The sequence below is a fragment of the Cygnus atratus genome, chromosome 3 (assembly GCF_013377495.2).
Source record: "Cygnus atratus isolate AKBS03 ecotype Queensland, Australia chromosome 3, CAtr_DNAZoo_HiC_assembly, whole genome shotgun sequence".
Classification (NCBI taxonomy): domain Eukaryota; kingdom Metazoa; phylum Chordata; class Aves; order Anseriformes; family Anatidae; genus Cygnus; species Cygnus atratus.
This window is the reverse complement of record NC_066364.1, coordinates 108,691,302-108,707,400: the sequence shown is the minus strand read 5'-3', so window position 1 is coordinate 108,707,400 and position 16,099 is coordinate 108,691,302. Positions and strand designations below refer to the sequence as shown.

Below are 16,099 nucleotides of genomic sequence, written 5' to 3'. Positions count from 1 at the left end.
TGTAGCAATCGTAAGAACTTTTTCTGGTACATAAATATGTGGTATTGTCCTGGTAGCGTCTCTTAAACTGATGGACTTCTTACTGCCAACAAAATCATGTATTTACTAATCTGTCTCGTGTGTGTGCATGTATGTATCCATCTCACAATGCAAACCACCTAAATATTGTTTTTTCAGAGCACTTTTTCTAATGACGAAAAGCAACTTCCAGCCTCCTAAATTAAAGGACAAAATGAAATGGTAAGCACTTCAACATTTCAGTAGATAACGGTCATGTATTTTGCTGGACAATTGATTCTAATGTTTACCATTTCATTTTACAGGTCCAATAGTTTCCATCACTTTGTGAAAATGGCACTTACAAAAAATCCTAAGAAAAGGCCTACAGCTGAAAAGTTACTACAGGTATCATTTGTGTGTGTTTTTTTGATTTGTTTTGTTTTTGAAGGTGTAAAACTAAAATGTGTTTATTATGACTGATTGGTATTTTAATGCGTTTTTTTTCTTCTGTCTTTCAGCATCCTTTTGTTACTCAGCCACTAAATCGAAGTCTTGCTATTGAACTTCTGGATAAAATGAATAATCCTGATCATTCCACTTACCATGACTTTGATGATGACGATCCTGAGGTAGGAATACGTTTTAACCATAGAATCAGCTTGAGTTTTTGTTTGCCAACAGAACTAAATGATTAGATACTTAATTATTATTTGCTGAGCCACAGAAATGTGATCTCAGAATGGTCTGCAGCGTTCTGTTCACTTCAGTTTATTCTCTTGTTGCATGTGTAGACTTCTGACACTTATCAAACACTTACCAAAATTCATTGTGTTTGAGGGAGAAAAGATTGAAGAGAGATTTAAACATCTTAGTTATATTTGTTGTCCTTCCACATTTTATGGTGCTAAAGTAAATGTGGACTCCTCCAGTCCTGCATTCTGTCATGCACCCTGCATGCAAAGAACGCATTCATAAAATCACTCTATATCCATATATAACTTGTTTCTTTGCTTTTAATCTACTGTCTCAGCAATTTTCTTACTTAGAAGATAACGATTCTGTAGTTGTTTTTGTCAACTGTTTTGCTGTGTTTCTTGCAGATTTTATTTTCTATCTTAGAATATGAGACTTGTTTTCCCTCATGATTTTATCAAATGCAAAGTCTCTGATTTTCTACTTTTAACAGCAAGTTAAAAATATCATGCTTATGTAAGGTGATAAACAGAACAGGACTGAATTGATTCTTAAGAGAAGACTTATTTTGTTATTGCATCCTGTCATATTTAATTGTATCTTAGTGAAGACTTCGGAGATGTTTACAGTTCATTAATTAATTACCTCTTATGGGGAAAAGAAATCCTTTTGGCACAAATTGACTCATTTATTGCATAATTGTGCTTTGTGTGTATTGTCTGTGTTTTTTTTAAATAGGGATAAACTAGTCTAAAAATGTCTTCAAATGAAAATAGGCTTAAAAAAGCATCTACTTTAAGATACCCGCTTTCAGATTTTGAAAGTTAAATGAGGTTTTGTACGTTCTGTAGAATCAAGGACAAGTTAACATGCACTGAATCTGCTTCTTTCTTCCTTAGAAGTTGAAATAAATAACTGGAAAGAAGCATAAGTAAAATTTGTTTTTTATTGTGGAGTGCAATCTTCAAGTGGGGAAGGAGGGGAAGGCATAAAGATTGAATAGTCAATACTCTTAAAAGCAATTCCAAGTAGTCAAGCTGTGTAAAATAAATCTAACTAAATTATATTTGATTTATTTAAGTTAAACATGCAAGAAAACCCTTAATGTGTTTGACTCTTCCAAGAGAAAAGTTTCTGATTCCTTATGTCTCCATCAGGAGACAGCACCGAGGAACTTGGTTCTGCTCTTTACCATAACCCGTGAGGATCAGGTGGTGTTCTTTGCCTTACTGTCTGTTCAGTGATGGTAGACAACTCTGAGGCCTCCCTTAAGCAGTATTTCTGTAGAAACCAGAAAAATAAGGCTTTCATAAGAGGTCATAAGAAGTAAGATAGCTGTTTTCAGTGTGCCTTATGTTAGGTAAGAGTCTGGGTCAGACTAGCTTGCACTGAGTGGCTTTCCTGGAAATTGTACTGAATCATTGATGTGCCATTTCCCCGTGTCACTTCTACATATTTTCCAGTAAGAATATGTCTTTATTTTGGGCCACTTGGCTGGAGAACCTCTCTTCTCTTTCTGTATGGAGTCACTTCGGCACACGTTTTAGTGACAGTTATCTGTGGCTTTCAAATAGTAATCGTTCTGATGTCCATTCTGGTTTACCTTTAAGAAGTCTCTTCAGTTGTCCGATGTATATCACTTGTCAGTTATCCCGTAATAAAACCTGGTATCAGGAAAAAGTTATGGCTTGTCTGGGGAGAAAATACAATAAAAACTGTCTAACAACAGTGATCAGAGAAAAACGCATATTTTCATCATTTATAAAGGAGCCGTATGGGTTGACAGTATCAAGGGGATGAGCAAGTTGTCTTGAATGTCTTTTCAGTTTATTCTTTTGGATGCAAGTTCATTTGTTGTTCACCTTACGTGGCTTATGTGGGGTTTTTGTTGTGTTCATGGACTTTACAGCTAGACATAATCCAGTTCTCTGCATTCATCACATGGCCTTGGTCTGTTCAGTGGGCTTCAGATACCATTACCTGTGGTGTTGGATCATCTTCATCAGATAGACAATTTAGATGTCACTTCTTATGTCTGCCCAAACCTTGTTACCAGATAACTTTCCATCACGGCTTTTAATCTGCCTGCAAAATGAGATTGATAGGGACACATGGGAAAATGTTTCCTTACAAAATAAACGAGTGTAGAAATCTGCCTCTGCGAATAAAGCAGATGATAAATTATCTGATGCATCTTGAGCAAGTTTTGTATTTCAGATATCCTATCACAGATAAAAGTTGTGGTTGACACTGCAGTCATTCTCGTGTGTCAGAGAAGATGAGAAATGTCCATGTTCCTCATATACATGGTTGAACATGCTCCAAGACCTGTCTGCTCACAGGCTGGCTGGAGATGTTCATCTGAACTTGGGGAATGACCACTCCTTTACTAGTAGCAGTCACCCGAATGCATCCACCAAAAACTGAAAGAAGCAACGTAGCGTGGTACAAACAACCCTGGGGAGAATCCTGAATGTTAGACCTGCACCCTGGTTTGTTCTTGTGTGTGTGGTAGTTGGTCACTGTGTTTTGTTGGCTTTTGGAGACGCAGGAGCTTTTCTAGCTAGCAGTGGTGTTAGCAGGTCTGCTGCCCACTCATGTTAGCTCTTCACCTGGCCCATGGTGCTTTTATGGGAATACTGTTTGTTACTTTTTGGGTAGGATAGTCTGGAGTGTTGTCTTAAAGATGAAACAGTTAGTGTGTGTGGGGAAATGCAATCAGGTTGTTTGGATGTAATCAGAAAGGTCTCCCGTGGATACGGTCAGTATTTGTTTGGCAGCAATATCTGTAATTGTGGCATTTTTGATGTTTTCCTTACTCCAACTAACGGAGTAGTACCTCAGTGGGTTTCTGATTCCAAGACAATTTCCATTTGGGACTTCCTTATGAATAAGGTATTGTAGCTGCTGGCAACTGCCTGTTCCCTATAATCCTATTTATTACGTTTGAGTCTTAGCACCCTCTCTGTTTTGGGAATGAGATTGTTTGTGAGATCTGTACCATGCTTAACGTTGTGCCCAAATGGCATTTTGTGTTGGGAAGTTAACCTACATTTCTTTGCCCTCGGGCACAATTTGGGTGTCAGCTGCTTCTGTTGTTTAGTTGTCAGCATAGGTCTTTCAAGGTGAATTGCAGACTCTGTCCTCATGACAGAGTGATGAGGATTTGACTACTTCCAGTAATTCTGTTAGCCGAGGAAAAGGAAGTGTGAGGGCGGGTTCTGCACGTAGTACAGTGTGAATATCTGTGGACATCTGTGGCAGGATACAGGGAACTTACAAAGTAATGCTGCGAAGGCAAAAATGCTTTCTACCCGCTCTAAACCTGGCCCCTGATGCTGGCATCACAAATGTGCATTTACCCTCTGCAGGTGGGCAGTGCCTCTCAACCAAGGACTAGACGTAAGCAACCTTTTAGTGCTTAGTGTTTGAAATATTCAAGTGGAAAAAAAGGTTAAACATTGAACTGCAAATTTTTTAAAGCTCAAAAGAATGCAAAATAGACAAACCAGAACTATAGAAGAGGAGGATTGTCACAAGCTCCAAAAATGCAAGCCTGACTGTGAGTTGCATTTTCTCTCATGCACCCACAGTCTTGAAGCCTATCCAGTTTAAAAAAAAAGACCAAAGCAAACATAAAAGTGAGGTGAAGCACTCTGTACGTATGTTTGGCTTATAATATAAAACAAGGCAGTTGCGTGTGATGCAAAGAGGACGGGAATAAAGCTTTCAGATAATAGTTGAGGGTTAAACAGTAAACAGAGTTGCAGAGCATTTGTGACTTCTTGTGGTATTATACCAGTTGAATTTCTCTAATGGTCATCGCTTCATAGTCAAAAGTTGCCAGGTGAAGATTATGATGAGTATTTGTAAAAGCAAACTTAACTTACAAGCATGTCAAATTTCTAACACTACAATGTCATATTGCCTTCATTAAAAATTGTTTTGCTGGCATATATTCAACAGAAACATAGCAAACATACGATTTTCACAGATTACTTGGGAGAAAGTTTGGGAGTTTTTTTCTTGAGAGTAAGATTTCGTAACAGAGGACATACTGAAAACACGATTAGGATTTCTGTTGCTGATTTTGAGGCCTCATTGTACACATCAGTTAGTTGGTCTTGTATTCTTGCTAAGAAACCTTGTGTTATGGTTTCTTAGAAAACTTGCAGTAGTAGATGTGAAGGAAAAGCAAAAATCCGACAGGGTCAAGGAAAAGAAAGCTATGTCTTGAAGTTCATGATGCTTCGTCTGGTATAGAAGTAAATGGAAATCCAGGGAAAAATAGAGATGGCCCATAAATATGAAGGTGAATTTCTAGAAATGATGGCATCGCTCTTGCCATACAACACAAGGAACTTGCTACGTGGTACCAGGGATACTATCTCTTCTGTTCAGCTCTGAAAAACTCAGGCTAACTTGTCATCTATTGAAAGAAACTAACTGGTGACATTTTAGGAATTGGTTTAGATTAAAAACTGGGAAAATATGGTTGTCTAAACAAAGGAAAATCTGCTGGTAAGACTGAATTAGTATTGCAGCTTACTTTGGAAACTATCAATACTACTAAACTGAAAGGCACAGAAAGGAAATGTTACACGAGCAAAAGTGAATCATGGCCAGCATTATCTTTGTTTGCTCAAATCCAGAGTTTAAAAACCCTTATACTGAACTTGATGACATTCTCAGAGTAATGTGGAGACATTGTAACTAAATAATTCTAACTTTAAATAAATATTTCTAACTTTAATGTACAAAAAAAGGGCATCTTTATTTTTAGCTTCTGCTTGATTTCTTTTTGATACTATGCTAAAGAAATATGCAAAAAAACATGCACAATACTGCCTTTTAAATGAGGATACGTGGATATTGAAGTATTGTTTTTTTTTCCAGCCTCTTGTAGTGCCTCATAGAATTCATTCAACAAGTAGAAATGTGAGAGAAGAGAAGACACGCTCTGAAATAAACTGTAAGCATATGTAGATGATAACATTAAATGTTCTTAAATTAATCATTAATATTCTCTTATGATTTCAACTGGTATTCTGGGTATTTGACACAGAAACATTTTTATTGGTATGCAGCAAAATAAAAACTTATGCTGTTTCACCTACAGGTACAGGTTCCGGAAGCAGAATAAATATTTGTTTAAAATACTTGAATGCACACTTTGTCAGCACTTCAGTAAATCTTACTTTTGCTTCATATTAATTGAACAGTGCACAGCCTGAGATCTTTTGATAGCTGCGTGGTATAGCCCCATATCTCACTCTGGCAAGGATATTCAGAGTGATGCCAGATTGCGCTGGGTACCAGAATGGCAAGGAAAGCTTTTCCTTCCTTAATTTAGTATATTTGTCATGTTTGCTTTTGAATTGAAACATATACATAAAAACTGGGAAAAGAGAAGGTTGATCACCGGCCATTAAAAGCAGACTCCACCCCCAAATCCCCAAGTTTTCCTCATTCCTTTGCTTGAATTAAATCAGAGCATTACTTGCAGCTTTAGTTTTCTTTAACTAAAATAGAGGGGAGGTGTCTTAGAGTACCTGCCAAAGAGCTCTGAGAAGGTGTGATCAGTTTTCTCCAAACTGCATTCAAGGCTCTTTAGTGCTAATGAGTCTCCCAGAAGAACAGATCCAAGAGTGAATTCACGTAATAGATGTTTTTTCTATAAACTACAGCTGTGCTAGACCTTTAAAGAGGGCACTTCCATGCCCTATTCACTGAATCCTTTTCTGGATTGTAGAGTGAGTAGGTAGGGTAAATGATGATTGTGCTGCCTTCTGCGATAGAATACTAGCACGTGTCAAAAGTTTCCATCAGTGGGCATAGAATACACTCATTAAACTGAATATATTTCTTGTGTTAACCTTTGGAGGAAAGTTTTGTCTAATTGCTGCCTAACTTAAGTTGTTGTTTTCCTTTTCTCCTCTTCAGTTGGTCAAGTAAAATTTGATCCACCTTTGAGGAAAGAAACAGAGCCACATCATGAATTTGTGAGTAACAAGCAGCACATGCAACGCACAATACATTATTCCCTGCAAATATCAGTGGAGGAGGGGAAATATAAGATGCATAGCATATTTCCTTAGCATTACTAAAGTTAGTAGTCATTCTTCGAACAAGGGGGAACATATTGGTCCTAAATTATTTGGTGTCATTAGACTGTACGCATCAAGACCCCCTTCTTTGTGGGCTTTACCAGGTGTGATGTATGTGCTAAGCAACAGCTCTTTGTATTGTGGGTTTCCTCTATCCTTTATACCTCACTGCCAAATATATCATTCCCTTTGCTTACAGTTACAGTTTTAATTGTAGAGTTGCTCTGTGTGTACTCAGATGCTTCTCTCCCTCATGCTCATATTTGATAATGATTGCTATTGGAAATAATCGTAAAACTGAGAGCCTGGGAAAAAGTATGATGCGTTTGAAAATGGATTTTTGGGGGAGGTTTATTTTCCCATGCAAACAAACTTTTTGTAGCCCTGAATCACATCTGAGCCACAGTGAGTCTGGAAGTTGGTGTATTGTGTAACGATATAGTGCTGATATTTTCCTCCTATGGGTCCATCAGTACAAGGGCTACGAGAACTCAGGCAGTGGGGGAAAAGGTGTCTGTGCTGTCTCTCACATACCACTGCAGTAACTTCTGTGACGGAGGCTGTTGCTATCCACATTTGTGCACTTGGGCAGTTTCTTCCTGTTCCTGGGAAGGCCAGTGTTTCTACCATCAACTCACCAGTTACCTCAGAATCATTTTTGAACTAATTCCAAGTTATCAGGACTTTGTTTCTGTGCTGCATTGTCTGGATTAAGAAAATTGGTGGCATCATATAATTCAAAGTATGATGCTTTTTGCTTTTTAATAATTTTATTTTATATATATAGAATCATAATCGCAAAAATACGTGAATGGAGAAGCTGAAGTTTTAAAATACTTCTTTTCATTTTTATTTTATCAGTCAGTCACTGTACAAACCAACTAGTGAGCTGGACAGCTTCACCGGGGCAGGGAGGTATTTTCATTGTACCATAGGAACCTGAATTGCTAAGTAGCAGAGAGAGATTTTCTGCAGGGGGTTAAAGCATGACTTCTGAGAGCACTTTTTTGGCAGGTATGCTTGGAAAAGAGAAAGTGGGCCTTTTCCCACAGCATGTGTTAGCAATGAGGACCTTTGCACTTCAGAATCTTAGAAGCCCTTTCTGCTACAAGAAGGGACTTGAACTATCCAGATTAATTCTACTGATAAGGAAATATTTTACTGTTATGTATCCCTGTGAGAGTTTACATATTTCAAACTTGTCCAAAGAACTTGTTTTATCTCTCTATAAAGATCTATAACTGCTTTCATGGATCTTTCTCAATAAAGAAATTAACTGCCCCAGTGCCCATAACAGAATGAAGCATACAGACATGATTTGTCCTTTCAAGATATAAAAATCGTTTACTTTAGGACATCTTACATAATTTTCACCTTAAAAAGATTAATATATTCTTTCTGATTACCTGGCAGGATTTTTTTTTCTATAGTGCTGGTCTAATTATTTGAGTTTGTTTTCCGTGTGAGCATGAATGGGAAAGAATGAAACAATCATCAGTTTGTCTGTCGCAGGATTACTGTGACATACCTAAAAATGCAAGCAAGATAGATAGTTCCTGTAGGCTACCTACAGGTAACTGCAGTTACCTAACTGCTTACATGAAATATTTGCATCTGCGGTAGCTGTTTTTGTAGACTGAATTAGAAGAGTTGTTTTAATTCTTAACAACTGCTGTTAGCCAAGAAGAGAAGCGTAACTGTTATTTTCCAAGTGATGATGCTGGGTCTAGAGACAAAAGAAAAAAATGCATTTTGTTGTTAGAAACCAACCATGGAACAAACGGACAATTGCAATTGGCATTTTCAAGGAATGGATGCTCTAGCAAAGAGCCTTAGTACAAAGTAGGCTAAAGGAGAAACTTGTAATAATCTACACCCACTGGGGGGGACTGGAGAGAGACTTTTAAATGGAAACAGGAGCAAGACATGCTCTCTCTTCTTCCAACAACAATAATGTGAATCTATTTTCATTAAAGCAGTTCTTCTGACCCTTTTGCTCTTGTCTCGCTAAGGCATGTTTAAACTTCATGCTAATTTACTTAAGGGTATGAGCGCACAAGCCAAAGGTCTGGGCCACTGCTGAATAATGAGTTATTGTTGGTGATGCCCTTATATTTTAACCTGGTACATACATGCCTCTTACTGAGGCAGCTTGTCACCCATTACCACAGCTCAGGTGATGAACAGTAAGTCATTATTTTGGTGTGAATCAGTAGTATTTGGTGATGTGACAATACCCTTAGCTGTGTTCCTCCGTCCCGCCTGAACTGTTTTAACGTGGTTTGAGCTTCAACTAACAACTCTTTTTTTCTTTTTAGCGAGAAAATTTCCCTTTATCTATACCTGGCTTTCAGTCACAATGTAAATAACTTGAGTTTCTTGATCTCTATCTAATGAACAGCCTGACAGTAGCGATTTTTTGGACAATTCAGAGGATATATACTACACTGCAAGATCTAACCTGGTATTTTTCATCTTATGCCTTTCTTTGTCAGTGTTGGTTTTGTCTTTGTTTTCCTTTTCCAAAGCTCATGTTTTGTCCTGTTGTTGTAGTGGTGTTTTCATCTGTGTAAAAGCCATTTGGTGCAAGGATTATTCTATATCTATGTTTCTGTAATGTAGGATGGAATTCTTACAATGTGCAGTACTGAAAGTGTTTAACCCATATTCATGTTTCATTGAATCACTTCTGTAGAAGGGGCTCAGTATTACACGTTCATTCAAACTTATTAAACTGCTTTACAATGCATAACGTGTTAATTTTATGGAGGGTGATTAAAAAAGAAAATAAATCCTCTTAGTATTTTTGTCGTTCCTTTAAATAGTCCCATGAAAGATTATAAAATTATATAAATTTAAATATCCAAATTCTCCAGATAGTAGTTATATTACAGAATGAATATGAACTTAATAAAAATAACAGAAGGCAGGGTCGTAAGCGTTTTCAATGGCATTTGGCACCATGTATACTCCGATATATTTTCCAAATTTTCTGTTACCACACTGCTAAAGAATTCAGTTGTTAGCACTGCAGCGTGGAAATTACCGTAGAAAGCAAGTTTTCTTATTTCTTTAGTCTTCAGGCACAACGTAGTTAGGAAAGTAATGCTTCTGACTCTATGACATCTTCTTATGCGGTGGAAAAACTGAAGAAACTTTCTGTAGCAGATGAAAATTGTTTTAGTGGATTTCTTTGATTTTTGAGCTTTTTAGTATAAGTATACTTGGGGGGGAAATGGAAAACTGAGGTGTTTGGGGATGTTTTTTGTTTGTGATTTGTTGTTGTTTTTGGCATCAGTTGGCTTGGTGTATCTTGAATCTTTCAGTACTGTAATTACTGAGAGCTTTGACTCCTTTTTGGAAGGAACTTCATGTGGAATTCCTTGGTAGGAAAAATGTTTCACAAATTGTTTTGAGATTAGTAGCTTAGATTTCTCTATATGTGGTGGGAACACCTCATCCTGTGCAATTGCTTTGGTTTTGGGGATGGGTTTTTCTTGCTTTTATTTTTGTTCTGCCTTGTTTTGTTTTTCAGTTGCTGCTTTTTTGATGTTTTTTTCTTCAGATCTCGTTTGGCATTGTCACATATCCCATTAGCTTAAAATCTGTGGGTCTAAAGGGGAGATGAGAACACGTCTCCCAAGTGGACCATCCTTCTGTTGCACGAGGCCCTGGGCAACCTGATCTAGTGGGTGGCATCCCTGCCCATGATGGGGGGGGGGGGGGGGGGCTTGGAACTAGGTCATCTTTAAGGTCCCTTCCAACCCGAGCCATTCTATGAGTCTATGATGTGCTGTTTTGCACATTTTCAAAAATGATTACTATGATGAAATTGATGAGCTACTAATGTTGCAGTCATGAGAGGGTATAGCAGGGCCAAATTTCTTTCAGTCAAAATATTTTTGCTGTATTTAAGCGTTAGTTCAGAAATAGCCTCAGGTATGTAATATCTTGAGGAAAAATATTCTTTTCTCAACCTGCAACTTCTTCCAGGTTATTTTTCCACCAGATGGGTTCTGGTGGAAAAATAGAGCTTACTGTTGACCTGTTTCAAATCAAAAAGTCATGTTGAGCAAATAGAAATACTTTAGTTTGGGCTATCCTGATCATCAATGAAATATTGTGTTGAAAATCTTTTTCGTAGCTGAAAAATTGTTTTTGGATGCATCCACCCTGGTCTTGGTAACTGATGAATAACAGTGCAGTTGCTTTTTTTCTTTGTATTGGAGGAAAAATTAAATGATTATACATTGGACTTTATACAATTTAGTCTGGAGTATTCAATGTTCAGTGGAAAGTACTGAATTCTACTTTCTTAGAAAGTGGGGATGGAGGAAGTGAAAATGTCAAGTTTCAAACTGAAATTGTTTTCAGTTGTTGTCAACTTAGCATTCACTTTAGATTTCTCTGGCAAAGTATTCAGTAAGGGATTTGTGGTTATCATGTAGTGCTTGCTGTTGTATTTCCCAGATGTATTTATACATTAGATCCTATTTTTTTCTTGCTTATAAACATCCTAGATTTAATAATTTTTAATAGTCTTTGGCAGCAGTTAATTTTCAGAATGCAGTGTTTCATCATAGCTTTTTGGTGTTAGTTATTTATTTGTGGCATTTGACACAAAATTGACATATTGAAATTGACATATTTGTAGGAAAACCTTAAGTTAAAGAGGAGTGACTGACCTAGATGATAAACTTTGCCCAGAAGACTTATTCTTTGGTTTGTTTAGGTCATTTTTCTCCTCTCTACAAATGCATATGTATGATTTTCACTTTGTTAAAAGCCACATATTCTCCTAATCCTGCTTAGTTGTAGTATGTTTTTAGAGTTCTAATCTTAGTTATCTATTAGCTGGATTTCAGAAAATCTTTGTACTTTGCTCTGCTTTGGTTAATGAAATTGTGTGATCCTTAGAAGAAAATAAGTAAATAAGTGGAGGGAAAAGTATATAAGGGTTTCAAGTGTGTTTGGTTTTTGCTTTTACTTTTCCTTCACTGTGTGTTTTCAGTACTTTCTACCTCAGCAAAAGTAATCAGGAAGATGAGATGCTGAATTTCGTTGCTAGGAGGCAGTTTAAAAATGTTGTGTAGAGGTGCCTGTTTGATTGAGACCTTACCATAGTTAATTAGGGTGGTGATGTTCTCTTACATGGATGTGAAATAGTGCTGTTTGTGCCAAGTGGACAGTCATAGACAAGACTTATAGAGAACTGAAATACAAGGAAGAGGGAAACAATAGCTACGTAGCAGTAATGCACAGGAAAACCTCAGTCAGTCACCAGGGAGGAATTACTTTTGCTCATGGTTAAAAATATATATAATTAGCTATTTCTGCTATCCACATAAATTAAAGAATGTGATTTTTAATGAAGGCATTGAAAGTATAGTATATTCATTAAGCAATATTAAGCTTATCTTAAAATAAACATTCTCTTCTATGGGGCAGTATGATAGGAACTGCTTAATCATTTGTCTTACTAAGAAATAGGGATGTGTATGTGCCTTCTTGTTTGGCAAGTTTGCAGTCAAAGGTTGTAGGTAGTCTTTAAAATTCAGATATACTTCCCCAGCACTTTGTGGATTTAAAGTCTTAACAAACAAGGTCATTTGAACTAAAAAAAAATAATAGATAAAAGTTTCAGGATTAGAAGCTGTGGGAAGTAACTGTGAATTGCAGGTTAACTGTATACAGTTTTGCTTTTTTGAAAGACTGAACACTTCAAATAAATTTTTCAGTATATGTCAGCCCTGGAGAACAAGTCTGTTGATTAGGAAAGAAGACTAAAATTTACAGTAATGCTTAATTCATCAAGGAATTCTACAGAAAATTCAATACCTTTTTTTTTTTTGAATCTTCAACTGCTGAAGATACTGTAGGTTTAATCATTCTCGGGGAATTTGTTTTATAGCATCGTTGATTTCTTTGGAAGGTGTAATTTGCCTTTTTACATGACTTCTTCCTTTAGTTATACCCAGAATGGCGAGAAGAACTAGTGATTATTCCCTGTATTCTCTCTTTTCCAAAGTGATTGTTGTCAGCAAATAGCCGCCTGTCTTGTACACAGTTATGTTGGTTCAGGAACGGGTCCTTAGTAACCTGAGTTTGAATGCAGAGTAATCTGGGGTTGCATCTTAGATTTAACAGCAAAGTTATTGACGGTTTTCTCATTCCTACTGGCTGTAGGTTTTGAGCTTCTTTTGGAAAACGTTAAGTCATTCATATTCATTTAGTGTGAATGTTGTCTGATTGAAAAGAGTTTTAGTTAACTAATTGGCATGGTATGTATCTTAAATGAAAATATTCATGGAGATTAATAATGTTGGTGGGTCACTTTAAGGATGTGGGTGAGGTAATAGCCTTTATTAAACCAGATGTTGCATCATTTAGTAATTCATGCTAATTTGTTCTTCCCAGTGGGAATCCATACCTGATAATATTTCTATTTTGTTTAAGTATGTTTACAATTGGCTTTAAAAATAAAAATCTACTTATACTTTTTGTTCTTATAAAGTATAATAGCTCTGTGGAGGGTTTACATGATAAATGCAGTACTTACCTATGTTTGTGTATTAAATATATAGCTAGAAGGTCTATAAAGTCACAATTCCAGGATATATTTGAAATGGTATAAAAGAAAAAAACACACAAAAACTAGCACTTCCAAAAAGCTGACTAGCTCTCAACATATATCTGATTGTCAAGAGTGAAAAAGAACAAGTTTCCCTAGCAGTGGGTTACTTGATCCCACATCCCCACATTTAGGTTGAAAACTGAAATATTTTTAAAGTTTGCAAGAATGCTAACAGGCTAGTCAAGGACAGGGATTGAAAAATATATCTAATTATAATCATAGTGAAATAAATGCTAATAGCACAGTGGTAAACTGAATAAAAAATAAGCTTTTGTCCTTTTAAAGAATTTAAACATGAGTAATTCTGGCAGATGTCATTTTTCATAAAGAGAAATCCAGTGAAGCTTGTAAGGTCTGGTGACAGGTGAAGGTTCTTTGCTTATTTTCTCTTATTAATTTTCCTGTCGTTGCTGTACAGTGTATATGGTCATGCATTGCATGATGTGTAAATTAAAATGGACAAGCATTTTATGTCTGGCCAGCATAAGATTTCTGTTTCCTGCTTTTGATTAATGTGATTGTGCAACATGCAGACAAAGCACTTGACACTTAAACCGAAAATCTCAGATTTCATTATACCGATCTGGGGTTATTTTTCTCCAACAATCCTTTTTCTGGCATCCTCTTACACAGACTCACACCGCCTGTTTAACCTCGTTGTTTGTGAGTCTAGTGATCTGTTATGTTTCCAGTCTTGTTATTTTCTGCCGCAGGCCTGAATCCCCAAATACCTGTGCTTACATTTGGCTGCTGTGGAACTTTTTGAGATTGCTTAGAAATAATTACTGACTCACAGTCAGGAGAATTAAATCAGTGTACCTCTGGTGGACTGGAGTGTGTCAGCTGATGGTGAGGACCAGCAGAAAGAAATTATCTGGGTAATGTTACAGCTACTGGGAATTACGAAGACTGAAATTGCAGAGGGCTTAGGATGGCCTTTCACAGGGGAGGGAGATTCACTGAGCGAGCTGTTGGGGTACAGGAATAGATTGAAACTGTGGAGAAGGAAGATAAGGATAGCAGAAGGCATCAATGATACCCATGACTGAGGCCTAACCACTTTCACCTGCTACCTCACGGAGCCTGAGACATGGCCATGGAGGAAGGCGAGCTTTCCACCTGCACAGCCATTTGAGAGCCCTTCGTTCCTGTCACCTCATTTTTCCATGGGAGTGGGTAGGGTTTGTTGGTGGTTCGGGGTTTCTTTGTTTAATTCTGGAAAGAGGTGTGTAATAAACTCATACTAAGGCTGACAAGTCAGTCTCTCCAAGGTTCAGGAAATGCCAGCTTCGGGCTTGCCATCGCAATTTTTATACAACCCTCTGATCTCTACCTTTTTACACCATATCAGTTACGTGCTGTTTGTTTCCACAATATCTCGCTTGTCTTGGGAAAATATGAAAGGTCATTGAAGCAATCAAATGCTACTGACAGCTGTGGTAGAAACACCCATGTGGAAACTACTACTTACCTTTAGAGAGTAGAGTTGAGGGTGCAGTAAACAAAACCTGGAACTCCTTGCCAAGCAGAAAACAATCTTTTATAGCTTTGTGTGAAGTGATTGCCCTTCAGTCTGGGACTGAAAGCTTGTGGTGGTTTGTGCTTTGGTATCTGGGAGCACTGGAAAATCATGTAGGAGACATTTCCCCCTTTCTCCCCTGATTCTTAAAAACAGCCTTTGTGAGATCAGCCCCGTGAGTTGTCGTTGCCTAGTCCAAGCTCCTGCAGCGTGGCTGTCTGGGCACTTTTCTGAAGGACGGCATGGTTTTGATAGAGGCTGCAGCCAAAAGAAGCCTGTTCTACAGAAGATATTACAAGACCGTTAAAATGTTGCCTAGGGAGGAGCAGTGTAGCTTCATTTGTCACTAACTTAGGTGATAAACTACTAATTTCTCCTGGTGAACACGCACAGTAGTTTGGGAGGCAAGTTTATGTGCAGATTTCCCAGATTGTGATCCATCTGAAGAAGCCAATACCATTTGATTATAGCAGTATCCTTCTGGCAGATGCAAAGTTGTTGGTGCCTCAGTATGGTCTCTTTATTCCCATTAATGAATTAAATTTGTATGCCATACGGCATCCATTGAATAGTAGTGTCTGAGGCCTGTTGGCACTTCTTTTTCTGAGTAGCCAGCCCTCTAAGATAGCTTGAGTGCTTTACTTTGCTGCCTGTTCTGTTAATGCTTTATTTTTCTTTTTGATATAGAAGATATTATTAAAATATATATAAGAACATAGTTATCCCTCAAATATATATCAGATAACCAGAGTTATAAAAACCCTTTTAGTGTCTTCTCTGCTTATTTCTTTAACATCGCCATGTGCTAAAGGCATTTCAGGCTCTCTGCCAGAAAAACTCCCCATCTGAAAGGAATACTATTAATGTGCCAAAGAGGGATGGCTAGCTTCTGCAAAAACTAGTGTGATCAATTTGATGGGGCTTGATCCATCACAAAGTCCTTTTTGTTTTTTTATTTCCTTTTCTGCAGCTGACTTATTTGAGGAAAGGATCTGTGAGGCTAAGGAAGAAGCTAATGACAGAGTTTTAAAAGGAATTAGAGGTGCAGCAAACTGGCAGAGGAGATTTTCAGGTGTGGTGGGCTTGAGAGTGGTGTTAGAGGCCAGAGGAACTAGTTTGTGTGGTAGCTCAGGTGTTATAGAGAGG

General features: G+C 37.4%; 1 protein-coding gene across 4 annotated transcripts in view; it reads left to right on the top strand.

The window, feature by feature from the left end:
• The window catches only part of MAP4K3 (mitogen-activated protein kinase kinase kinase kinase 3), an 81,295-nt gene that overhangs the window by 30,341 nt on the left and 34,855 nt on the right, over nucleotides 1–16,099 (top strand). For all 4 annotated transcript variants that reach the window (XM_035552893.2, XM_035552891.2, XM_035552890.2 and 1 more), the window contains exons 10-14: nucleotides 178–240; nucleotides 324–405; nucleotides 519–629; nucleotides 5,590–5,665; nucleotides 6,637–6,695. In XM_035552893.2, the coding sequence (XP_035408786.1) occupies nucleotides 178–240; nucleotides 324–405; nucleotides 519–629; nucleotides 5,590–5,665; nucleotides 6,637–6,695 (391 nt within the window). The remainder of the gene's footprint in view (nucleotides 1–177; nucleotides 241–323; nucleotides 406–518; nucleotides 630–5,589; nucleotides 5,666–6,636; nucleotides 6,696–16,099) is intronic.